The sequence below is a fragment of the Neoarius graeffei genome, chromosome 20, assembly GCF_027579695.1.
Source record: "Neoarius graeffei isolate fNeoGra1 chromosome 20, fNeoGra1.pri, whole genome shotgun sequence".
Taxonomy (NCBI): domain Eukaryota; kingdom Metazoa; phylum Chordata; class Actinopteri; order Siluriformes; family Ariidae; genus Neoarius; species Neoarius graeffei.
Genome location: NC_083588.1, coordinates 3356411 through 3382925, shown reverse-complemented (window position 1 = coordinate 3382925; position 26515 = coordinate 3356411). Strand labels below are relative to the sequence as shown.

Here is a 26515-nt window from a genome sequence, read left to right as displayed (position 1 = left end):
GCACCACTTTACCAAAAAAAAAAAGCATCTCCGCTTTATGTATCAGGTTTTTTTTTCAATCTCTCATTATTTCTCTCTCCTTCATCGATCCCATGAATACTGTTTGGTGTTTTTAATTTGTTTGGTTAATGTCCATAGAAAAAACAAATTTATTTTACTTTCTCTGCAAACAAAGTTTAACATATTTATCTGTAGGACAAAGTGATACTTCATGACGGTTTTTCGAAAATTAAAAATTAATTTAGAAATGAAATGTCGAACGGAATTAAGATGTAACGCGGAACCATTAGAAAGACATTCGGTGCCTGCACGGTCTTTTAGTGACGTTACACACATCTCTGTAGCTATGCTAATTCTCAGCTCGGTTTCGAGGTCACGTTCAGGTTCTGGCTGAGGCCTGACGCCTCCGGGACTTATTTATCCTCCTTCCTCTGTCGCTCGAAGCCGAAAATAAACCGCAAATGGTGGCTAGTTGGCGTTTTCACTTCTTAAAGGAGGTGTGTCTCGGTGTCGGGGCCGGAACTTGGGCCGAATCCTAAATTCCACCTCAGTGTGAATAAAAGTGCACTACGTAGGGTATGACATCATGGATTGTACAGCCTACCTAGTGTACCTAATATCCAGGACGGGGGTAGAATAGAATTCTGCCAGTTATGGCGAGTTGGAGTTTTGTTTTCTGTGAACTTGTGCGAGTTTATACAGAGCAATTAATAGATGAGGAGCTTCAGCACAGAATATCAGGCCTGTGTGCAGTCCAACTTAATTTCCATTCAGAAATTTTACAGAAATCTTGAAGTAGTTTTAAAGATTTTGGCCACATCATGGACAAAACACTGCAGGTAGTTCAAGAAAATGAAGAAAACGTTTATGCAAATCTGTTTTTATTTTTGCTTTGCAGTGTTTGACTCTTGGAAATGCAAAGGTCTCATGAGTTGCATTTTGTTTATTTTTGTTCCAGTAGTTCTCTTTATTTTCCTCTTCATTCACTCTTTTATCAGAAATGATCTCTGTAGATTTTATTCTCTTTTTAGTTGTTATCTAATTTGAAAGCACATACAGCTCAGTAGTTTCATGTTTCCTTTTCAGTAGTTCTGCATTTCGGAAACACCTGCATCTCTGAAGTGCTTTATTCTTTTCAGTAGTTCTGTCTGTTGGAAGTGCACGCATACTTGTATCATCTCAGTCCATGCCAGTGTTTTACTTGGCGTTGTTGTTGTTGTTATCAGCATCCAGAGGGACATGAAGCTCAGACCATGGACCAAGTCACCTTCCGCAGTGACACCGTGCTCTCTGATGTGCACTTACTGCTCCCGAACGCTCGTCATCTCATGACTCGTCTCAATAGCGTCGGACAACCAGGTGAGCGTTTCACAGGTGCGCAGATCCACAGTTCTACAAGTCGTAGATGTTCCACAGCATCGTTTGAGTCCTGTATAGAATGGACAGACTGGTTCGTGCGAGTGACCGGAAGGCTCCGGGAACACAATAATTTTTTTACAACCGTGGTGAGCAGAAAAGCATCTCCGAACGCACATGTTGACCCAAATGGGATACAACAGCAGATCACATCGAGTTCTCCTCCTGTCAGCCAAGAACTGGAATCTGACGTGACACTGGCCACAGACTGGACAGGCGAAGATCAGAAAAGACCATTTTTACCATCTTCATCCCTCCAGTTTGTCCAGTTCAGATTCCTGATCTTGGTTGACAGGAGTGGAACACGATTTGCTCTTCTGTTGCCTCGAGTGCAGTGAGGTCTCTTTGTTTGTCATTTTGCACCATATCATGTTGTGTTGATATTTTAACAAGCTGCACATCCTGCGAGCCCGTTCTCCTCTCCACGAGTCCAGATTAACTCGGGATTGCCATCTGCTCTGCAAAACGGGCAAGATTCAGAAAATAAAAAGGTTCAGTGCTTTTGTTTTTTCCTGCAGAGCCGTATTTTCTGGAGTTTCTGGTGAAACAGTGCTGGAGGTGGCCTGTGTGGAAGGGAAAAAACAAAAAACCACAACAAGGTGTGCTTTTATCGGAAAATAATCAACGACAGGATTCCTCTGACCACTGTTCCTATAAAGAGCACATCTTGAAGTGGTTTTTATTCCATTTTACACCACAGCAGTTTACCAACACGAACAATCCGTTATTTATTTAAGAAGGAAATGTTGTACTTTTTAACCATTTATAATGGCATTTTATGTTATGAAACATCCTACTTGTATCATCACAGCAATAAGGAGTTCCCACCCTCTCGTTTTCTCTCTCATGATGTTCATCAGACAAAAAAAAAAAAAAAACAACCTTGCAGCTTGTTTCCCGCAAAATGTAAATATGACATTACAGGTTTACCTCCGACACTGGAGACTCAGTTAGCACTGTCGCCTCAGCAAGAAGATTCTGGGTTCGAGCCCAGCGGCCGGCGAGGGCCTTTCTGTGCGGAGTTTGCATGTTCTCCCCGTGTCCGCGTGGGTTTCCTCTGGGTGCTCTGGTTTCCCCCACAGTCCAAAGACATGCAGGTTAGGTTAACATGGGGCGGCCTTGGGCTGAGGTGCCCTTGAGCGCAGCACCGAACCCCTGACTGCTCCCTGGGTGCTGTAGTGTGGCTGCCCACTGCTCTGGGTGTGTGTGTGTGTGTGCACGTATGTTCACTGCTTCAGATGGGTTAAATGCAGAGAATGAATCTCCCTGTGCTTGAAGTGTGCATGTGGCAAATAAAGGCTTCTTCTTCCTTTCATAAGTGTCAAATAAACTGTCGTACAAGTCCTGATGAACGAGATGTTACCTTAGAAATGACCATGGATTCGAACGTAAAATAATAAACCTGCGATATGCAGCTGTGTGACTCATCTCATCTCATTATCTCTAGCCGCTTTATCCTGTTCTACAGGGTCGCAGGCGAGCTGGATCCTATCCCAGCTGACTACGGGCGAAAGGCGGGGTTCACCCTGGACAAGTCGCCAGGTCATCACAGGGCTGACACATAGACACAGACAACCATTCACACTCACATTCACACCTACGCTCAATTTAGAGTCACCAGTTAACCTAACCTGCATGTCTTTGGACTGTGGGGGAAACCGGAGCACCCGGAGGAAACCCACGGGGAGAACATGCAAACTCCGCACAGAAAGGCCCTCGCCGGCCACTGGGCTCAAACCCGGACCTTCTTGCTGTGAGGCGACAGCGCTAACCACTACGCCACCGTGCCGCCCATCTCGGAGAAATGATCCAAAAAAAAAAACCCACCCAACACCTGGCCTGTTTGATTCACTTCCTGTCGGTGAGTCGATTCAGAGCCGAATCATTTTCTCCCTGCAGTCAAATTCATTTCGAGGCAGATCAAGACCACGTTGCTCGAAACGTTCTTGCACCCTGCTCTCATATGCAGTGAAGTAAAGAACACGCCAAGGTTCCATTTAAATACACGAAACATTACAACACACTCCAAGCGTCCTTCAGTTCGGGGACATGCAGGAGAATGCGTTTCCTCCGAGACACGTGAAGCCATCCAGCTGCATCTTCTTGAAATGAACATGATACACGATACACTCGGAGAAAAGCGCTATCCGCCCTCTTCTGCATACCTGCGCTGACAGACGCCCAGGATTTGTAAGTGTCGCTGTGATTGACAGGAGAGTGTATGCCCCTCCCACCCTGAGAGCATCGACAGTTTCGCTCTCTCGGATTCCTGGACGTGTCGTGTCATTGCACGTGACTTTTTTTGTAAAATTGGCTCAATATTTCAGAAACGGAGCAAGATTGAAATTCTGGACTGGTGCTGAAATCTGAAAATGATGCCAACGCGTGCGCACGTTTATAAATTTGTCGCCTCCGAGAGCAGCTCCACCAGGATTAGATTTCTGCATATTGATTTATTTTGTACAGGGTTAGTCAAAATTATGTTCACACTAACGGATTATTTTTCTCCTGAATCTGTGGTGCGCCATGACCGTGAAATGTGTGTCCGGGCTTTAAATGGTTCTGTTACTTGAACAGGTTGAGGCCATTCTGGAAATCATCTTGCACATATTATTTGTGAATAAATGGTTTCTACCATTTAAGCGTGAGCATAATTTTGATTAACTCTGTATATTATAAATAAGAGATATGTTGTGGACAACGAACACCTGACCAATCAGGACGAGACTCTGTTCACCTGTTGGTTACGTTGACCGTCAGTTCAGAAAGCTCCGCCTCTTGCGAGTTGGAGCCAAAGCATGAACAAATGTGATCGCAACTTTCAAAGATTTATCGATGAAGAAGAAACACAGACCCGTTACGGACCATGAGAAAGAAAGCTTGCAGCTTTAATGTGAAACAAAATTATTATTTTTTGGCTCTTTAATTTGGCTGAATATTTCTGATAAACAACTGTGATTTGATCACTGAACGTGAGTGAAACAGCCATACTTCTTTTTTTTTTTAAATACATTTTTGTGCCGCATTGATAATGATGTCAGTGAAGCACATGTCTATTTGAAGCTGAATTTCTCCTCCTCTGTGGTGTTGATGTTCTCATCCAGAACTGATGGAGGTGCTTTGCTCTGGATTGAAACAAACGAGCTTGACAGCCTTGGTCATGAATTAGCACTGGTCAACCTAAAGGTCACGTCACCTGAAGGGAGGACGCACGCACCAGTAAACCCGGGCGGTGTGTTTATCTAATCGCAGGCTGTAATTCTGAGACTCGTATACAATAATGTGATCACAGCCAATTCAAAGATAAGCACCATTTTATTTTCTGACGCTCCTTACTTGGGGGAAAAAAAACCCTCAGTGTTTTTTACTGATCAGGAGAGCTGAAGGATTATTAAAGCAGCTTTCGGGCATAAAATTCATTCTCATCTCATTATCTCTAGCCGCTTTATCCTGTTCTACAGGGTCGCAGGCGAGCTGGAGCCTATCCCAGCTGACTACGGGCAAAAGGCGGGGTTCACCCTGGACAAGTCGCCAGGTCATCACAGGGCTGACACATAGACACAGACAACCATTCACATTCACACCTACGGTCAATTTAGAGTCACCAGTTAACCTAACCTGCATGTCTTTGGACTGTGGGGGAAACCGGAGCACCCGGAGGAAACCCACGCGGACACGGGGAGAACATGCAAACTCCGCACAGAAAGGCCCTCGCCGGCCACGGGGCTCAAACCCGGACCTTCTTGCTGTGAGGCGACAGCGCTAACCACTACACCACCGTGCCACCCTGGGTATAAAATTAGCATGTGATAAGTTATTTCATGATGTTGATGTCATGGATTATCCCAGAATTCTTTCGACCTCAAACGTGCTTTGCTTGGTGAAGACGAAATTCAGAATTTTTGTATTGTTGCGTTTTCAGTTTTCAACATTTAGTTCTGTTTTTATTTTGCCACTAAATGCGTGTTCGCCACTTTCCACTTATCAGGAGGGCCAAAACCTTGAAGAGTCATTGAATTCTAACAACTTTTTTTTGTTCAGAAGTTTGTTTTTAATTGTATTTAAGAAAAAAGAAATTGTTCAGGTTTAATTAAAAAAAATTGTCACGTTTGTAACTGTAAAACGTGCTCAAGAAATTTGATCTGAAGAAAGAAAGCACAACTTTAGTCATCCTAACTGCATGTCTTTGGACTGTGGAGGAAACCCACGAAGATACAGGGAGAACATGCAAACTCCACACACAGGCCCTCGCCGGCTGCTGGGTTCGAACCCAGAACCTTCTTGTTGTGAGGCGACAGCGCTAACCGCTCCACCACCGTGCCACCCGGGTCACGGTCTGATGAATTTTATCTATCCTTGCTAAAATTCTGGTTGTTATGCTCACGTTATATTTTGACACGAGAGTTTAAGCTTCTTCACAAGCAACTCGCTTGTCTTGTAGGCAGGGCTCGAAATTAACTTTTTTTCTTTGTGTCCCCCAGTGGTCCCGAATTCTGTGTTGTATTGTCCCGAATGGAAGCAATAGTGTCCCCATTTTTTTTCCTCTCTGAAATAACCAGTGGTTAATATTATCATATGAAGTTACTATTATATTTGTAACTATGCGATTTTGAACCCTTTATATCATTTTTACAATAAGTCACAAGACACAAGCGACACATGTCCAATACATCATCTACTTCAAAATTACAGTTATTGCATTTTCAGTTTATTAAACTTTGGCGATCTCACTGTATGAATAGATACCCGTTTATTTAAAGGGGCCAACTAGCTCATTCAGAAAATGTTTCAACTCCCTACATCTGCAGTACACTTTAGTTGAAAATAAGACCCCTTTCATGTTAATTTCATCTACTTATACCTTGAATATCTGTTGGCATTTATAAGGCCAACTTATAATTTTCACCATTACCATTATCCATTTTATGAACTTTCGCTGCCGAAACGTGGGTTAGCAACATCAGCATAGTGGCAGGTCCGAGCCTAGTTGTGCTGCTGACTGACTAAACTTTCTGAACTAGAAAGACACCAAGAAAACTCACTTATTCTGTTGAACGGTATCTTCCGTCAATATCATCCACATCATTCCTGTTGTATTTTATAACGTGTCTAACAGTGTTCATTAAGTTCATTCAGTTGCTAGCGTTGCCTGCAGACCAGGCGATGACACTTTGGATCCTGAAGGTCCCGGAGACGTTATGTCTGGGCTTTCAGTTTCTTCCCCGCGGTCGGTCCGCTTCAACCACTTAAGCATTTTTGTTCTGGCAAGAGTCGGCGCAGCGTGTGCGGTAGCAATTCCATTCCAAGTCCATATAATGCGGACACCGGCCGAAGATTCTAGAACAGAATGCGCTGCTCTGTAGCCTACGGATGCAGGTGCATCGAAAGTGTAGCTACTATGTATTTTTCGCTGTTAACGTTTTAAAATTAAAATTGACAAATTAGGTGAATGTCTACGTATGTGTTACGGCTTTGTAAATAATATTAACGTAGAACTTTTTTTCTAGATCTATTTTTTTTCCATTGTCCCGGGATTGTCCCAGATATGATAATTTTGTGTCCTGATGACATTTTTTATGGTCCCCGGGACATAGGGACACCGTTAGTTTCGAGTGCTGCTTGTAGGAAAACGTTGGGGGGGCCTTTCCAATTTGAATATTCATGCACTCAATCTTGGATCTCTTTGCTTCGGGTAAAGGTGTAGAGATGTAATTTAGTCGTGACTTTATTCTGAAAATCATTGAACAGAGATTCATTGTACACTTGAGCTTTCTTGCTGAAATTAACTGCTTAATATTGTCCACATAATATCAAGCTGGAAGGAGAATAAAGAAGCGTATGAGGATAATTTGGTTCAACTGATGCCAGAGAGATCCAGACCTTCTCCTTGATACCATTACAGACCTCACAGTCCCGGGTTTTGAACATAAACACCATCTGTCACGGGACATATTACGTCTTCATAATCAACTTATGACTATCCAGGCACTCATCCTGCTTTTGTGTGCCGTCTGCTTGCCAAAGGAAGTCATTTAGAGATTTCAAGTCAATAAGAAGCACAAGAAAATCTGGTTTTGTTGTTAAACTGATTGCGACTTTTCATTCCATCTCTCTCTCTCTCTCTCTCTCTCTCTCTCTCGGGTTCTGCTTCCAGTTTTTTTGTCAAAGTTCAGGATTCTGCAGAAGGAGGAGCAGAAGGAGGTGTGTTCTCCGGCAAAGGAGTCACCACACTCTCATCTGGACGAAGACGGAGACCTGGATGTCGCGAGGAAGCCGACAGAGACGGCGCGGGACCGAGAAACCGCTCACCCCGTCATCCTGAGCCAGGCTGAAGGAGCGACGAGTGACGAAGAGGAGGAAGACGATGACAAAATGGACGTCATAAAGATTGGTTCGAGTCCAAGTGCTTTTATTTCTCAAGTTGATGCGCAAACTGTTCAACGTCATACAGAGTTGAGGGAAATTCCAGCATAGTGCAGTGATGTGATGGATGTTAGTTACTACTCCGTACTGATGAGATTCTGATAACGACGCCAAAGCGTTTTATTCCTCTTACACCACGGCAAATTGCCAACATTGACTCTGTTTGTAGTTCCATTAAATGTTATGGAATGTCTTTGACACAAGTGACTTCCTGCTCTCACTCGTGTTCGAGCAGTGATAAACCACCGTTCCCTCACCAGCCTCTCTCTTTGTCAAATAAAAACAGGACAAACACGCAGATTGTTGTTTGTTCCTGAGAAACCACAAAGCGTAAACTCCTCTGTCGGAAAAACTTGACTCAAAGCTTTACCTGGAGACTCCATCAGTGTTAAATAAACATTTCCTGACAGATGACGTGATTTTAATCCGATTGTGTTGAGCATCCCGGTGAATGAGCTGTTACTACGGAAACCATAACGTATTCGAACGATCGCATGAACATACACCTGTGCTGCTGTTAGAGAGAATTAATCAACACCTTCTGACTGATCAATAGCAACGATTTGGTGCGAAAGTAGATTTTGACATTGAATTAGCTTCAGAGGAGCAGACCAGAGAAGATCGTGACGTTAATGTAGTGCAGGATGTGTTGTAACATCATAACGTCGATCCTCACAGCCTGTCGTCGTTGCGTTTTCTCTCAGAGCACACGATGGCGACGCCGCTGGAGGACGTCGGAAAGCAAGTGAGCGCACCTTCAATCTGTCAACCGTCACTCCGAAAATAATGGACACAGTTTGTGTAGTGATGTCACTGTTGGCTCGGCAGATCTGGCGAGGAGCTTTCCTGCTCTCCGACTTCATCCTGTCCAACCCAGCTACGTTCAGAGGAACGACGGTGCTCGAGCTGGGAGCAGGAACCGGATTCGCCAGCGTCGTCGCTGCAAGCGTGGCGAAAACGGTCTACTGCACAGGTACGGGTTTGTCTGATTGTTGTCATTCGTAGGATTTTGATTGTTGTTGAAATGATAGCAGTGCTGGAAGTAATTTCACAGTTATTCCCTGAAATCGAGTCATACATGCAGGGATGCAAACGGCGCGCCTTTTGGCGGATGCCGCCTTTTTCACGGCTGAATCGCGCAGATCCGATTTTTTTTTTTTTAGGGGGGGCGTTGGAGTGTCTGATTATAATTTCAAAGTAAATTCTGTATTAAAATTACTAAATAAGGAAATGCCGTTACAGTCCATGAAACATAGGAAGTATAAGTATGAGAAGAAAACAGTAAATCAGAAAGCTACGCACGTTTGCACGAAACCTGTGCAATCGTGCGCAGATTTCTGATTTACTTTTTTCTTCTCATACTTATACTTCCTATGTTTCATGGACTGTAACGGCATTTGCTTATATACAGAATTTACTTGGATGAAATTATAATCAGACACTCCAACGCCCCCCCTAAAAAAAAAATCGGATCTGCGCGATTCAGCCGTGAAAAAGGCGGCATCCGCCAAAAGGCGCACCGTTTGCATCCCTGTGCATGAGCCGATAGCCAATGAGGCACGTAGCACAGAGTTGGCTATAAGCCATGTATGACGAGATTGTGTGGAATAACTGCCCCCCCCCCCCTTTTTTTTTTTTCTATCCACATTCACTGACTGGATTTTCAGAAACAGGGCATTATTTTTTGCAAATTTGATCAATAAAAACTTTCTACAAAACGTCCGACAAAATAATTTCCGCTTGGAATGTAAAGAAACCGGCGAAATGATGAGCAATTTGTGAAAAATGCAATAATAATAATTCTTGATAAATAAAAAAATGTTCTTACCATCAAGTACTTTTTTGTTGCGTTTTGTTTTCAAGTCAAGTTTTTTATTTCATCCTCGGTTGGTTTAGCAACACGCGCCGCCATTTTGTTTTTCTCTACTCAGGTATATGAGCTGATATCCTAGGAGCAGAGTAGCCAATCAGAGCACGTGATTGCTCGTATCCAGTGAATGTGGACGGAAGGAAATTGTTTAGCTTGATTAATAACATTTAGTTGAAGGAGTTTTGTTCCACAGCACTGTTGGATTCTGATTGGTCAAAAGGTGTTGATTTTGATTGATTGATTGATTGATTGATTGATTGATTGATTGATTGATTGATTGATTGATTGATTTTTTTATAGCATGGCAGGTTTTACGCTTTCTGGTTTCTCCATCATATGACAAGCTGCACTTGTTTTGTTTGTCTGATTAACTTGAAGAGAGGAAAAATGTGAGACTGGTGACGGAATGACTGTTTGTTTTTAGCTGCTAAAATGTAACTGTAAATCAGTGTTTCTCGAACTTTTTCAGACCAAGGACCACTTTGTCCCAAAAAAAATTTTCAGGGACCACCTGTCAACACCCCCCGCCGCCCCACACAACACACACACACACACACACACACACACACACACACACACACACACAGACCATACAGAGATGTGTGTACTATTAAGTGTTTTTAATTGAAAAAATTATGGTTAACTAAATACATTAAAGGCCTATCCAGTCCATATCCTTCGTGGTTTTTAAAGGCAACAGTATGGAGGTTTAAAATTCAGCAAACAGTTAATCAGAACATTTCATATCAATTGAGGTTTTTCACCTGACGTCACAGGGTCACGTGACACCCCGGTGTCCGCCATTTTGAAGGTCAAGCTACATACTAACGCTGCAGACAGAGAGGGAGAACCAGCTTGGGGAAAAAACGTGTTACAGACACCGGATCCAGTGTAAATAGCTGCCGGAGCGCTCTCCGGCTTGCTCCCCCTCAAATTAAGCAGCGCGCTCCGGCTTGCTCCCGGAGTGCTCCAGCCGAGGTTCCGGAGCGCGCTCCGGCTTGCTCCCCCTCAGATTAAGCAGTGCGCTCCGGCTTGCTCCCCCTCAAATTAAGCAGCGCGCTCCGGCTTGCTCCCGGAGCAAGCCGGAGCGCGCTGCTTAATTTGAGGGGGAGCAAGCCGGAGCGCGCTCCGGCAGCTATTTACACTGGATCCGGTGTAAATAGCTGCCGGATCATAATTACAGTAAACTAGTAAATACAGTAAAGGAAAAACTTGAGACTGAAAGGTTTTAACAGTCATCCAAATGACTGAACGTAAACATTGCTACAGTAACATTTCAGCTATGTTGTTGACATTAGCTAGTGCTAACAGCTAGCTGCTAGTACACTGCTACAACACAGACACCGACCCTAATAATACAGTTCTTGGTCATTGCCTGGTAACAGCAAATTTATAACGGGCCATGTCTCAACAGACTAAGAAGTTATTTCAATGACATTTAATAACATTTTGTTTATCCTGAGGACCGAAAGTAAATAAGATGGCGACCACCGGCTCCAGGGACGACCCGCTGATGTAGGCATGTTACCCAGCCTGACACAAATAGGCATCCAAACTCTTATACGCTTTGAGATCAATACCTGTGTATGGCGATGGGTTTTTAACGACATAGGTATACAGATCATGTGGGCCGAAGTCAGGTAAAGACGAGGGCTTCGTGTACTTCCGTACATCAGTGAACAATCCTGGTGGAAGCAGGTAAACGTCGTTCTCTAAGCCTGCTAACCTCAATTTTTGCAAATGCCTCTCCCTCTGCTCGCCCTGTAAATGCCCTACGTCGCTGGATAGTGAAGGTGTTTTCTGCATCTCACTCCTTTTTCTTTTACAGTGATGCTTGAAAGTTTGTGAACCCTTTAGAATTTTCTATATTTCTGCATAAATATGACCTAAAACATCATCAGATTTTCACACAAGTCCTAAAAGTAGATCAAGAGAACCCAGTTAAACAAATGAGACAAAAATATTATACTTGGTCATTTATTTATTGAGGAAAATGATCCAATATTACATATCTGTGAGTGGCAAAAGTATGTGAGCCTCTAGGATTAGCAGTTAAGTTGAAGGTGAAATTAGAGTCAGGTGTTTTCAAATCAATGGGATGACAATCAGGTGTGAGTGGGCACCCTGTTTTATTGAAAGAACAGGGATTTATCAAAGTCTGATCTTCACAACACATGTTTGTGGAAGTGTATCATGGAACGAACAAAGGAGATTTCTGAGGACCTCAGAAAAAGCGTTGTTGATGCTCATCAGGCTGGAAAAGGTTACAAAACCATCTCTAAAGAGTTTGGACTCCACCAATCCACAGTCAGACAGATTGTGTACAAATGGAGGAAATTCAAGACCATTGTTACCCTCCCCAGGAGTGGTCAACCAATAAAGATCACTCCAAGAGCAAGGCGTGTAATAGTCGGTGAGGTCACAAAGGACCCCAGGGTAACTTCTAAGCAACTGAAGGCCTCTCTCATATTGGCTAATGTTAATGTTCATGAGTCCACCATCAGCAGAACATTGAACAACAATGGTGTGCATGGTAGGGTTGCAAGGAGAAAGCCATTGCTCTCCAAAAAGAACATTGCTGCTCATCTGCAGTTTGCTAAAGATCACGTGGACAAGCCAGAAGGCTATTGGAAAAATGTTTTGTGGGCGGATGAGACCAAAATAGAACTTTTTGGTTTAAATGAGAAGCGTTATGTTTGGAGAAAGGAAAACACTGCATTCCAGCATAAGAACCTTATCCCATCTGTGAAACATGGTGGTGGTAGTATCATGGTTTGGGCCTGTTTTGCTGCATCTGGGCCAGGACGGCTTGCCATCATTGATGGAACAATGAATTCTGAATTATACCAGCGAATTCTAAAGGAAAATGTCAGGACCTCTGTCCATGAACTGAATCTCGAGAAGGTGGGTCATGCAGCAAGACAACGACCCTAAGCACACAAGTCGTTCTACCAAAGAATGGTTAAAGAAGAATAAATTTAATGTTTTGGAACGGCCAAGTCAAAGTCCTGCCCTTAATCCAATGGAAATGTTGTGGAAGGACCTGAAGCGAGCAGTTCATGTGAGGAAACCCACCAACATCCCAGAGTTGAAGCTGTTCTGTACGGAGGAATGGGCTAAAATTCCTCCAAGCCGGTGTGCAGGACTGATCAACAGTTACCGCAAACGTTTAGTTGCAGTTATTGCTGCACAAGGGGGTCACACCAGATACTGAAAGCAAAGGTTCACATACTTTTGCCACTCACAGATATGTAATATTGGATCATTTTCCTCAATAAATAAATGGCCAAGTATAATATTTTTGTCTCATTTGTTTAACTGGGTTCTCTTTATCTACTTTTAGGACTTGTGTGAAAATCTGATGTTGTTTTAGGTCATATTTATGCAGAAATATAGAAAATTCTAAAGGGTTCACAAACTTTCAAGCACCACTGTATGTTTTTCGTTTGTCGACTTCCTCGCATTCAAACTGATTCGAGCCGTGACGTCCAAAATGGCAGCCTCACATGACTTGGTCACGTGGGTGAAATACCTCAATAGTTCAAAATTGTTCAAAATTAGGAGGAACATGAATGAACTGAAATGAACAAAACAAATTTTAGATTTAACAGATTACACTTACTTGTCTTCTGCTCAAAACGGACTCTTTTTTTTCTTATTTATTTAAATAAAAAAAAATCGCCACGAACACGAGCTAGTTAGGATTAGCCTATTATATGTTCAGAATGTTCGTTTGCTTGTTTTCAGGTCTGCCTGCCTGTGAGGCAGAGATTTGTGAGGTGACTGTTGCATAGAGACGAGAGGCGGAATAAGAGCACGTGCGCACTACAAGTTTAATGTGGTGCAAATTCAGACGCAGAACGCTTTTTAAATAATAATAATAATGAAATTACAGGCCCGTTTGATTGCCGTTAAAAACAAGATTGGATAAATTTAACTTTCTAATAATGTTACAAAGCATACGCTAGCTTATCTTGAAAACGCTGACGACATTTGTAGATCACCTCGCGGACCACTTGAGGTCTCTCGCGGACCACACTTTGCGAAACACTGCTGTAAATGGATAAGCAGTATGACGTGTCAAATATAAGAAGAATAAAACACTTGAGGATGCGCTGTTATGGGTGCGGTGACAGTGTAAAAATACACAACAAAATCCACCACCCTGTCATTGGTCGCGTTTGGATAACAGCATGGCACAAAGTGGGGTTTTTTTTTTTCCTTTCTTAAAGTGTGTATCCTGGACCAATTTCATGGTTTTTTTATATGAAAGTACGTCCCTTTCCACACTCCTCCAGAAGGGTAATTTTGCACAAGGCCATCTGTCTACAGCAGAAAAAAATAATTTGTGAAAATTACCTTCGGTGTTGTATGAGCTGCTTTGCATCAGAAAGGTATTATCTCCCACTCGGAGAGAGAACTGCAGGCCATTTGATAAATGACTTCATAATCATTAATGTCTGAATGGAATGGGCAGCAAAGTGGTAATACTTTCCCATTTATTGAGCTCTTTACAGGAGAGGTGTGTGTGTGTTGCAGATGTTGGTGAAGATCTCCTCAGCATGTGTCAGAGAAACATGCATTTGAATCAGCGTTATATTGCAGCATCAGGTAACGTATACGACCACGTAAAAGCGGGGAAGTAGATAGGTGGGTAAGTGGGTACAGCGGTCGATCGGTATATGGGTATGTAGTTAGATCGCGAGGGAGACGGGTGGATACAAAGGTAGGTAGGTATGTGTGGTGAGATTGCAAGGTAGGTAGATGGGTAAGTGGGTAGACAGGTGGGTTGATAGGTAAGTGGGTACAAAGGTGGGTAGATAGAGGGGTGGGTTGATTGGTAGGTGGGTAGATGGGTAAGTGGATATATAGGAAGGCAGATGGGTAAGTGAGTGGACAGGTGAGTGCGTAGATTGGGAGGGGGATGTAGACGGTGTTGCATTCGAGACGAGATTGCAACTCACTGCCTAAAACTTGTACAAACCACTGAAAACACCCCTTCAGCGTGCAAAATTCAACTCTTCAACGGGGGCCATATTGGCCTTCGGTCCGTTAATATCCAGACACAGTCCCTGTTTAACTCTGTAACAGTGACCATGCTCAGCTCTGCTTCGAGAAGGTCGTCAACATGAAAATGATCTCTAATGTTAACCGGTAAGTTGTTGCTAGGTTACACGCAGTCGTCTGCTGCTGCTGCCTGACTGCAATTTCAGTCCAAAACGTTGCGTGAATGTTTGAAGTTCACTCCAGGAGAACAGAACCAGGAGCCGCTCAATCAACTGGAACAGTGAGCTTAAAGAGCAAACAAAAGGCATGAGTTCCATGGAGAGATGGGTGGTTCGGGGTCTGTGAAGGTGGGTGTGCCGTCAGAAGTAGGAGGTTGTCGATAAGTGAGGAGGTGGGGAGATGTTGGGGAGGTTGGATCAGTGGGTCAGTAAGTCAGCATGTCCAGTAATTCCAGGATAAACCATCACTGAATTCAAAGAAACGTGATCTCTGATATAACATGGAAGGGGGGGGTTGGAGCACGTCCATCGATGCTCTAATAATGAAAGACACTGCTTAATTCAATTTAAAATCCTACATCGTCTTCACTATTCCAAGGAGAGATGACATAAAATATATCCTGAGCTTTCCCCGATGTGTGACAAATGCCTGTCAGCAGATGATACACTACTACATAGCTTTGTTGACTGTCCCAAAGTTCAGGCTTATTGGATCAATATTTTCAAATCAATATCTGAAATACTTCAAATCCAATTGGAACCAGACCCACTAATTATCATTTTAGGTGTGTCTGATGATACTATGAAGTTGACCAACGCTCAGCAATGTTTCCTTTCCTTCAGTCTTATTACTGTAAGGAGGTTGCTTCTCATGCACTGGAAAGAGAAGGAGGCCCCGCCTACAAAGTTGTGGCTCAGTGATCTTATGAACACACTCCACCTAGAAAGAATACGATACACTCTTATGGACAAACTCCCCTACTTTGATAAGGTGTGGTCACCTCTAATTAAGTATCTGGCAAATTAAAATCATGGTACACTTAATGTCAACAAGCTTGACGGAGGAATGGGGTGGGGCTGGAGAGAGTCGGGAATAGAACTCTGAGACTAAATTAATGGAGAGTCTTTTTTTTTTTTTAAATTCATGTTTTTTGTTTTCTTTCGTTCTATTGTGTTTTGGTCCTGTGAGTATTTTGTGTGTGTACGGGTGTTCATGGGGAAAAAAGGAAAAAGAGCAACAAATGATGAAACGTGCGTGTGAAAGATACGCGACATACTTTATGTATATACTGTGTGTGTGTGTGTGTATATATATATATATATATATATATATATATATATATACACTCATCTCATTATCTCTAGCCGCTTTATCCTTCTACAGGGTCGCAGGCGAGCTGGAGCCTATCCCAGCTGACTACGGGCGAAAGGCGGGGTTCACCCTGGACAAGTCGCCAGGTCATCACAGGGCTGACACATAGACACAGACAACCATTCACACTCACATTCACACCTACGCTCAATTTAGAGTCACCAGTTAACCTAACCTGCATGTCTTTGGACTGTGGGGGAAACCGGAGCACCCGGAGGAAACCCACGCGGACACGGGGAGAACATGCAAACTCCGCACAGAAAGGCCCTCGCCGGCCCCGGGGCTCGAACCCGGACCTTCTTGCTGTGAGGCGACAGCGCTAAACACTACACCACCGTGCTGCCCACACTGAATTCAAAGAAACAAAAAACGGAACTGGATGATAATCTTGAGATATGCTTCATTCATTCATTCATTCATTCATACACACGCCAGATTTGACTTTGTTCGAAGCATCATTGTAGCTGAGGTTTAAATGTTCAGTCTTTTTGAGTGCAGCATCTCTCTCCCTGACCTCATCCTCCAATCGGAGCGAGCCTCAGGAGTCTGGAACAGCCGTGACAGGGAAATCAAGTCTGAACCTGTGAATAGATTCAATGTGACACAATCAGCAGGAGAAACATCTCTCACCGAATGAGATTACGTGATCACGCAGTGAATTTTTTTCAAATGTCAGATGAGCGGACAAAAAAAAAAAAAAACACGCACACGATGCATCCAAAAAAATGACCTTAAATGTCAGGAAACATCTTTCCAACGCTCCATTTTATTCTTGTTTGTTTGTGTTTTCTCAGACGGGCGTGGTGTGAAAGTGCGACAGCTGGACTGGACCGCAGATGATTTCCTCAGAGGTCAGATCCACTGACGAAACGTTCTGTTCAGAGCAAATCAGCTTGTTTTACACTCGGTCATTTTTCATCTTCAGAATGCCAACTTCCTTCCATTTCTCGTTGACACTCTGAAGAACAGGGAGTGTGTGTGTGGCTGTCTCAGTTATTGAAGATGCAAATTGTGTTCTTGCATCTCTATAAATGAAAAAAGATGAGGATTAAAAGGGTTAAAGATGAGTTTCTTGGCTCGTGCCACTTCCAGATGTGGATTCAGAATTCGGCTGGAGCGAGGACGAGATCTCTGACCTCCACGATAACACCACGGTCATCATCGCAGCAGATGGTGAGCTATCATGATCAGACATCTTTGTGTTTTGTCTAATCCAGTCTTATCTGATGTATAAATGTGTTTCTTTCTCTCTCTCGGCTGTAATTAGTGTGCTATGACGATGACCTGACTGATGCCCTGTTTCGGACTCTGTACCGCATTTCCAGTAACCTGCGTCACTCCAGCACCATCTACATTAGCGTCGAGAAAAGGTCATGAGAAATTATTAAATAATCTTTTCTGGGAAACGGTTACTTTTTTTTCCTTCATTTTGCTGATGTTTTTGTTTAAATTGTCTCTAATTGAGGCGTCTGAACGGTTCAGGATGAAAGGTCTTGCTCAGGGGTGCAGCACAGGCAGCGCTGGGGTCTGAACTCATAACCTTCTGATCAGTAGCTCAAAACCTTTCGCTAATAAACAAATTCAGTTCCCAGTTCAGTATTCGAACATCCTGAAGTGTTTTAATTCCTCTTGTTCAACAGTTTAACAAACAATGGCACGTTTGTCCTTTTTTTTTTTCCCCTCCTCCATTTTTTCCAGCTGTCAGTGATGAAGCTGTAAATGCAGGACTTGAATATTAATCCTGATGTTCATCAGTCAGTCATTCTCATTCATGTGTCTTAAATCTCAAAAACGTCTCTTCAGTGGTGGAAAGTTCCAGAAAGAAAAAGATCCCCAGCTGGCACTTTGAGATCGCACTGAAACCTCGTGTGTGATTTCTGTCCTGGACATCAGGGTCACATGATCTCAAGTCCCAGAGGTGTGAATCGGTGTGGCAGGCGCTCTGTCCTGGCTTGCGTCCTGAGGTAATGAGTGTGTGTCTTCCTGCTGCTTTATGTCTGCGATGTTCTCTCAGGTTGAACTTCACACTGCGCCACATGGACGTGTCGTGCGAGGCGTATGATCATTTCCATCGCTCCCTGGACCAGATCGCAGAGCTGAGAGAGAAGGAAACGAAGTTCACGGTGTCACCGGTGTCCTGCTCCTTCCCTCAGTTCTTCCAGTATGAACGAGTGAACCAACTGGTGCGTCATGTTCGTTTCTCCTGCACTGAATTTAAAACGCTGAGAAGTGTCGTGTGCCTAAAAATTTCACAATAAATCTTAGGCCCACTTTACACGGGGACGGTCTGAAACAAAAACGCAAAAGTCCGTTTTCGTTCTCACTTTTTTTCCGCGTCTACACGACCGTTTTCAAGGAGGAAATCTGCGTCTATACGGTGACGCATAAATGTGTGGAATTCAGTTGGATGTGCATGCCAGGCGGCTAGGTGGTGCTGTGAAAGACCTCCGCTATGTCTGCACGCATGCGTAACGTCTTCCGTCTTGTCTGATCTGCACATCTGCGCCGCGAAAACTTTGACTACTCTGGCTATGGTAAGTAAGAAAGTAAGTAAAAAAGTAAGAGCGTACTATACCCGCCTCTGTTCATTAACGGTATATGTGCAGATTCGGTATAGATGTTCGAAGGACTCCTGGACGTTTATTAAAGCTGCCAGAGCAGCTTGAAGGTCCGTTGGATCGATGTAATCAGACATGCTCTTACTTTTTTACTTACTTTCTTACTTCCCGGGCTGGCATGTACAGTATATGACATATGTATGACGTAAACACGTACCCGACGTGAGCAGATCCGAGCAGAGTTTTGCGTATTGGGTAGTTTAGACGGATATGCAACGGGGGCTGTTTTTAACTTATCCACTCTGGAAGGCGTTTTCAATTTTTTCCATTTTTCAGCCTCGGAAACGCCGTCCCCGTGTAGACGAAAGGCACTTCCGATAAAATATTTAGTCGTTTTTACCCGACAGCGTCCTCGTGTAAACGGGCCCTTAGATATGTTGCACTTGAATACAAAACTCATTGTGTTGAACCGCACTGCGATAATCTAATCTAATCTAATCTTTACGTCCGTAGAGAAGGTAAACGGTCTCTTGTTGGTTGAGTGTAAAATTTACACAATTGCAATATTCTTTTTTTTTTTTAAGGGTGCCAATACTTGTGGAGGCTGTGATAATCATGATATGAATATTACATTAATTTAAATTCTTCTTCAAATGAGGACGCTCACTTTTTTTTTTGTTCCAAAAAAAAAAATTCTCCTGAGAAGTTGAGTATTTTCAAAATTATTGACACCCCTAATTAATTTTTTTGAATAAATGCTAATTCTCTCTCTCGACTATAATTAGAATCGCTGACAGACGATGTTTGCTTTCTGTGAAATAATGAAATGACTAACCATAAAAGCAGAAAAAGAGCCAGTGGAAAAAAATTGACAATTTATGTGCAAAATAATAAATCTTCCAGTGACATGACATTTTAATCAGAAGGAAAATTAAAGAGAGAAATTATTTTAAAAAGAACCAAGGTTATGAAATATGTTGGAGGAAAGGAAGGACAGAAAGCTGATTTTTTTTTCCCTTTCTTTACAACTAATATCTATTTATTTGACCACATTTTATGATAAAAGAACATTTGAAAAACCCACAGTATCTCAGCGTGTGTGTGTGTTTTAAATTATTTTTGCCCTGCTGTTTCACTTTCTTTTATTTTTATTGTTTCTAACAGGGATGAGAGTTTTCCGCTTTTTGGCGGATTTCCACTTTTTCTGAGTAAAAAACGAGCTTTTTATATTATGCCAAATCCGTTGAGAATTTTTTTTAAATTAATTCCGGGGGGTTGGGGTATGTTCCTTCATGCTGTTCAAACTTTATTAACTCTAACGATGTTTGTCGCCATCTTTAGTCTCGTTTAATCTCGTTGAATGTGATGTAAAATTCGTGTGATCTTCATTGTTATTGGTCAAAACATCGATGTCGAGACCATAATAGCCGATCAAAACAGTTTTTACAAAGACACCCACACCCGCTTTCTTTTATCAAAACTTACACATGTTCGCGAGCTGCATATCAAAAATACTTTCCTCTAATCGGCGTTTTTTCTCAAGATGCCGAATACTATTGACAAACGAGATGAAGCGAAGGAACGTGAAATTGATGCTGGTATAAAAAACAAGTTTAGCAAAGCAAAAGGAAAGCGAGAGAGGAGTGTGAGAGAGAGCAGAAGAGAGCCGGGTTAGAGCATGTAAAAACACAGGAGGCGCTGGCTAATGAAAGAAAAAGGAAAAAAGAGAGGACTGATGAGCTTTTGGCTTTGCCAAGAAGCTGAAGTCTAAATGATCAAATGAAAATTTGCTTCAAAAATAACTGGGAACTGTAAATAACTTTTAACTGTAAAAAGTGTAGACAGACATTTTCCTTTTGAAGAAAACATACGAGTGATGTGGACAGTAAGATAAAGACAGTCCCCATAAAATACGCATTTGTTTGATTCAATACACTGAATATATGATAATTTGAATTATAGCTGACAGTGTTGATAACTGTACAAGTTTAAAGTTTAAATAGACATTGTGAAGAAATCATATACAAGTAATGTGGACATTAGGAAAAGGTCAGTTTCCATAAGATATGAATGTTTTTATTTAATTCAATATACAGTGGCATGCAAAAGTTTGGGCACCCTTGCTGAAAATGTCTGTTACTGTGAATAGTTAAGTGATCAGAAGATGAACTGATCACCAAAAGGCATAAAGGTAAAGATGACACATTTCTTTAATATTTTCCACAAGATTACATTTTTATTTCCATCATTTACAGGTGTAAAATACCAAAAAATGAAAAGGACCTGAAGCAAAAGTTTGGGCACCTGACATGGTCAGTACTTAGTAACACCCCCTTTGGCAAGTATCACAGCTTGTAAACACTTTTTGTAGCCAGCTAATAATCTTTCAGTTCTTACGTGGGGGATTTTCACGCATTCGTCCTTGCAAAAGGCTTCCAGTTCTACAAGTTTCTTGGGCTGTCTTGCATGCACTGCTCTTTTGAGATCTATCCACAGATTTTCACTGATGTTTAGGTCAGGGGACTGTGAGGGCCATGGCAAAACCTTCAGCTTGGGCCTCTTGAGGTATTCCGTTGTAGATTTTGAGGTGTGTTTTGGATCATTGTCTTATTGTAGGACCCTTCCTCTTTTTAACTTCAACTTTTTTACAGATGGTGTGATGTTTGCTTCCAGAGTTTGCTGGTATTTATTCGAATCCATGCTTCCCTCGACCAATGAAATGTGCCCTGTGCCACTGGCTGCAACACAACCCCGAAGCATGATCGATCCACACCCATGCTTCAGAGTCGGAGAGGTGTTCTTTTCCTGGAATTTGGCATCCTTTTTTCTCCAAACATACCTTTGCACATTGTGGCCAAAAAGTTCTATTTTGATTTCATCAGTTCACAGGACTTGTTTCCAAAATGCATCAGGCTTGCTTAGATGTTCATTTGCAAACTTCAGACGCTGAATTTTGTGGCTAGGACGCAGGAAAGGTTTCGTCTGATGACTCTTCCATGAAGGTCATATTTGTGCAGGTGTCGCTGCATAGTAGAACAGTGCACCACCACTCCAGGGTCTGCTAGATCTTTCTGAAGGTCTTTTGCAGTCAAACAGGGGTTTTTATTTGCCTTTCTAGCAATCCAACGAGCAGTTCTTTCAGAAAGTTTTCTTCATCTTCCAGACCTCACCTTGATCTCCACTGTTTCTGTTAACTGCCATTCCTTAATAACATTACGATCTGAGGAAACAGCTACCTGAAAACACTTTGCTACGTTCTTGTAGCCTTCTCCTGCTTTGTGAGCATCAATTATTTTATTATTCAGAATGCGAGGGAGTTGCTTAGAGGAGCCCATGGCTGTTGATTTTAGGGACAAGTTTGAGGAGTCAGAGAATTTATACAGCTTTGAAATCTGCATCATCTGACCTTTCCTAATGAAGAATTTGAACAAGCCACAGCTCAGTAAGCTAATTAAGGTCTGGAACCTTGGTAAAAGTTACCTGAGAACTCAAATGTATTGGGGTGCCCAAACTTTCGCATGGTGTTCCTTTTCTTTTTTCACTCTCCAATTGTACAAAACAAAAATAATACGCAAATCCTGCATAAAACGCTGAAAAGAAATGTGTCATCTTTACGTTTATGCCTTTTGGTGATCAGTTCATCTTCTGCTCACTTAACTATTCACAGTAACAGACATTTTCAGCAAGGGTGCCCAAACTTTTTCACACCACTGTATTGAATATATGAAAATTTGAATTATTAATGGAACTGTAAATAACTATGAATTTTAATCCACATTTTTTAGAAAAACAAGTGATGTTGACAATGAGTAATAACCAGTCCCCATAAAATGTAGATATTATTTTGAATTAATGCAATACACAGATTGATTTTGGTACATATTGTTCTATATTATAGTGTTTTTATTTCAATAAGTATTAAAATAGGCATCAGGTGTTTTAATTAACTACAGCTCAGATTGCAGGAAATAGGGTGTGTAAGGTCTCATTTTGAAAAAAAAAAAATTCCAGGAGTGTCCCCCCCCCCCCCCCCCCCCCCCCCTCCGGGACCTCCCTTATTACAGACTTTCTGCTTTTTTCATCAGCACCCACTCTCATCCCTGTTCTAACTTTCGATGGATTTTATCGAGGGCTGTGCAGTGGGACGATATGATGCCAATATTGATCATAATTTATGTCGCAATACACTTTTCTACGATCTGTATATTTTTTGTTACTTTTTTTCATCATTTGAAACGAGTTTAAACTTGAAAATTGTGAAATGTTTGTTTCCAGATCGGATTTATTTAAAGTGTTGAGTCAAAATAAAATGTATAATATTTCTATTTCAACAAATATTTAAATTCTATCATTTACAATGCTGTTTTTAATGAGGGCGATTTTTCTTAATATTAAGCAACTTTTTATTCTTCATAAAAGACTTTTTAATACAACACTACACTACTGCTGCGAGTTTGTGACCAAACTTACGATACTGGATATCGTGATATAAATCCTGCCTTCAAGAATCACAGGATGATTTTGTTTTTTTGTCGAATCGCACACCTCAGTTTAACAAACTGAACCCAGTGTGTTCTTTACACATGTTGTAATATATAATTTATTTATTTTTAAATTCCAGGAGCTGTGGAAAGTGTCTGCTTCTCCCTTTCAGACGATATCCAGCTCAACATCTTCACAAAATCACGGTGAAAACGAAGAAACGTTGCAAACTAATCCACAATCCAGATCCAGGAGTTGATAAACTCAGCTTTATGGAATGAGCAGTGTGCAAAAATAAGTGACCCAAGTGCAAAGTGAATCTCGAATGTGAATCAGATTTTATTTTTATTGGTCATAAAATTACCAAAGGGTTTTTTTTTTAAATAGGATGAAGGTTGTGGTGCAGAATTTTAATTTTAGTTCATTTCTAGCTATGGATTTTGTTCATCTCTTTCTCACTGTGATTGCATGCTCTAAATATATATATATATATATATATATATATATATATATATATATATATATATATACTACCGTTCAAAAGTTTGGGGTCACTTTGAAATGTCCTTATTTTTGAAAGAAAAGCACTGTTCTTTTCAATGAAGATGACTTTAAACTAATCAGAAATCCACTCTATACATTGCTAATGTGGTAAATGACTATTCTAGCTGCAAATGTCTGGTTTTTGGTGCAATATCTCCATAGGTGTATAGAGATCTTGCAGTCACGTGACCGGAAAGTACACAACCGCCATCTTGTCGGTAAAAAACACCGCTGAATACTGCTGCACTCGTGTACAGAATGGATCAATTTCAACCGACGAACTACACGGCTCATTTTTCTAATGAACAGATAACTAGATATATGTCTAAAATAAACGATCTACAGATTTGTGACCCTTATGGCTTACCAGACGGAGTTTTCACGACCGGATTTTGAACTGCCAGCGGAATACCCGGACGTGTATAATTACCTCATTAACTTTCCCTCACTGTTCAGTGGTGAAGCACTGCGTGCTTATAAATCTCTGGACAGTTATCTCTACAGAAATTCAGGATGTGTCAGCGACTCAGATGTGGCATCTTGTAAACAAGAATCCTCATTGGATGGGTAAGTCACTTAAGTATTGAGTATCGCACTGACCAGCCGATTATAGAATAGAATAAGGTAATTCCAGCTGTAATTCCAAATCGTCCGTCTTGTTTACATGGATCTGGCGTTGGAGAGGTAGAGGCTTGGCAGTGGAGGTTTGAGTGGCTGTTTTCTGAGCTTAGTCAACAGGCCGGCTCTGCAGCCTCGCTTTTGCTTCCGCTCCCGGCACCGCCTCCTTCGCTTTGCTTCCGATAACAATCCACGGAGACCCCGCTGGTCTCGCTATCTCGTCCGGAATGTTTTTTTTTTTTTTTCTCGTCCGGAATGTTGTGCATGCAATGGAAATCGCTACAAACCGTCATTTTCTGCTGGAAACCAATGTCCAGTAAGTCCATACGGTTGTAGTGGATATTGAAGTCCGGTACAGACGAACAACACGCAAAAATACACACAAAAAACATAAAAAACGTGCACAGGTAGGGAGAGCTTGTAGCCGCAGCCGTTGTAGTAGAATTGTATATAGTAGGGTTTTCCAGAAGAAAAGGTAGAAGTAAAAGTAGAAGTAGAAGGCGGAATATGGCGTTTGACCGACAAGATGGCATCTGTCACAATCTGGATCGGCTGTGACGTCACATGCAAGTGCTCCATAGAGGCCCGTTTCCAGCAACTCTCACTCCAGTGTTCTAATGGTACAATGTGTTTGCTCATTGCCTCAGAAGGCTAATGGATGATTAGAAAACCCTTGTACAATCATGTTAGCACAGCTGAAAACAGTTGAGCTCTTTAGAGAAGCTATAAAACTGACCTTCCTTTGAGCAGATTGAGTTTCTGGAGCATCACATTTGTGGGGTCGATTAAATGCTCAAAATGGCCAGAAAAATGTCTCGACTATATTTTCTATTCATTTTACAACTTATGGTGGTAAATAAAAGTGTGACTTTTCATGGAAAACACAAAATTGTCTGGGTGACCCCAAACTTTTGAATGGGTGTGAAAAATTAATTGCGATTAATCTCAGAATTTCATATAGTTAATCGCGATTAATCACATGTTTTTTAAATCTATGTAAATGAATAAGGCTTTTAAAGTGAAATGTTACAATTAAAATGGTGAACACATTTTATGCTAAAAGTACTTGTTAAAAACTGCTGGGACAAGAGAAAATGGTAAGGGAGTTTATTCACTCACGTACTCGGCAGTACTGAACATACAAAACACAAAATTGGATTTTATGATGGGTTAGGGAGCTGTAGTCTCAAATATAAAACATGTAGTCACGTACTACTGTGTCTCAGTTCAGACGTGTGACAAAAGAAAATAAAAATGAAATAAAACTTCAATTGTGCTGGAGTTGTATTCAGTCACAGCCTAAAGGACTTCACAGTGCTGTTCAAACAAAAATAAATTGCAGTTGGACTTCAATAAAGACATTTAGTGTCGTATCACAGTGTTACAGCATACTGACATCTCACTTTACAAATGTATAAGTGCATACCAAAACCAACTCAATCACCATAGACATACTGTATAAACGTAGAGCCCGCATTGAGCTGGTGGCCCATTGCTGGGATACGTCAGAGTGTCCGCCATATTGGATGTGGCAAATCTTCCCCGTAAACCAATGCAAGTAAATGGACTAAACTTCATAAAGCCCCTTTCTACAATAATATTTAACTCGATGCCTTTTATTCACCCATTAAGACACACACGTATACATTTGGGAAACAAACAGGCATCAAAACAACACGTATAACTTTTAATGTGATGGTTATAAACATACATGTCAACCTTTGGTCAATCAAACCTGTATAACCAACCTCCAAAATCCGTATTTCCCTTATAAAATCCGTATAAGATGCAAATTAAAATAATTTACCTAAAATTTGAATGATAATTAACAATGATATATCCAAGTTACTTTTTATTCAATATTAATAACAATAAACCTTCAGAATGAATACAAAGCTCCAATGTTTGACAAAAACACAAAGTGTTATCAGCGTAGTTACGAAGGAAATACTTCATTGTTTGGAGACAGGTTTCACCGAGCGCCTATTATGCGCGAGACTTCATATTAGCCACAAAGTCAGGAAAATCTGTTCGTAAAATTACGTTATAATGACCAAATACAATGAAAAGTATTTTTCCAGTCTCACCTGTGAAAGGTAATCCCATGTGATCTCGTTTGGACGGTAAACCTGTTGGTACAGTTAAACGCAGCACATGAATGAGGCATCTTTATTCTCGGCTACTGTCTAGACGCTATACCAGAGACGGCTGAAGAATCTCCACTTTG

The 26515-nt window shown here is 41.6% G+C and overlaps 1 protein-coding gene across 8 annotated transcripts; it reads left to right on the top strand.

Annotated features, from left to right (window-relative positions):
- The first annotated feature begins 336 nt into the window (after positions 1-336).
- mettl22 (methyltransferase 22, Kin17 lysine) lies at positions 337-23595 on the top strand. 8 transcript variants are annotated; one of them, XR_009650821.1, is made up of 12 exons: positions 337-497; positions 1227-1374; positions 7571-7807; positions 8544-8584; positions 8668-8812; positions 14249-14320; positions 16882-16938; positions 17180-17260; positions 17355-17457; positions 18102-18270; positions 20901-21210; positions 21297-22365. XR_009650821.1 is itself a non-coding variant. In XM_060901117.1 (11 exons), exons 1-11 carry the CDS (start codon positions 462-464, stop codon positions 23384-23386), a joined length of 1194 nt encoding a protein of 397 aa, XP_060757100.1. In that variant the 5' UTR covers positions 337-461; the 3' UTR covers positions 23387-23595. The 8 variants fall into 8 exon arrangements, 6 of the variants coding, with proteins under 6 accessions (XP_060757100.1, XP_060757099.1, XP_060757102.1 ...); XR_009650822.1 differs by having other exon boundaries at positions 20901-20957; positions 21160-22364; XM_060901117.1 differs by lacking the exons at positions 20901-21210; positions 21297-22365 and adding an exon at positions 23267-23595 and having other exon boundaries at positions 1227-1359.
- Positions 23596-26515: the final 2920 nt, after the last annotated feature.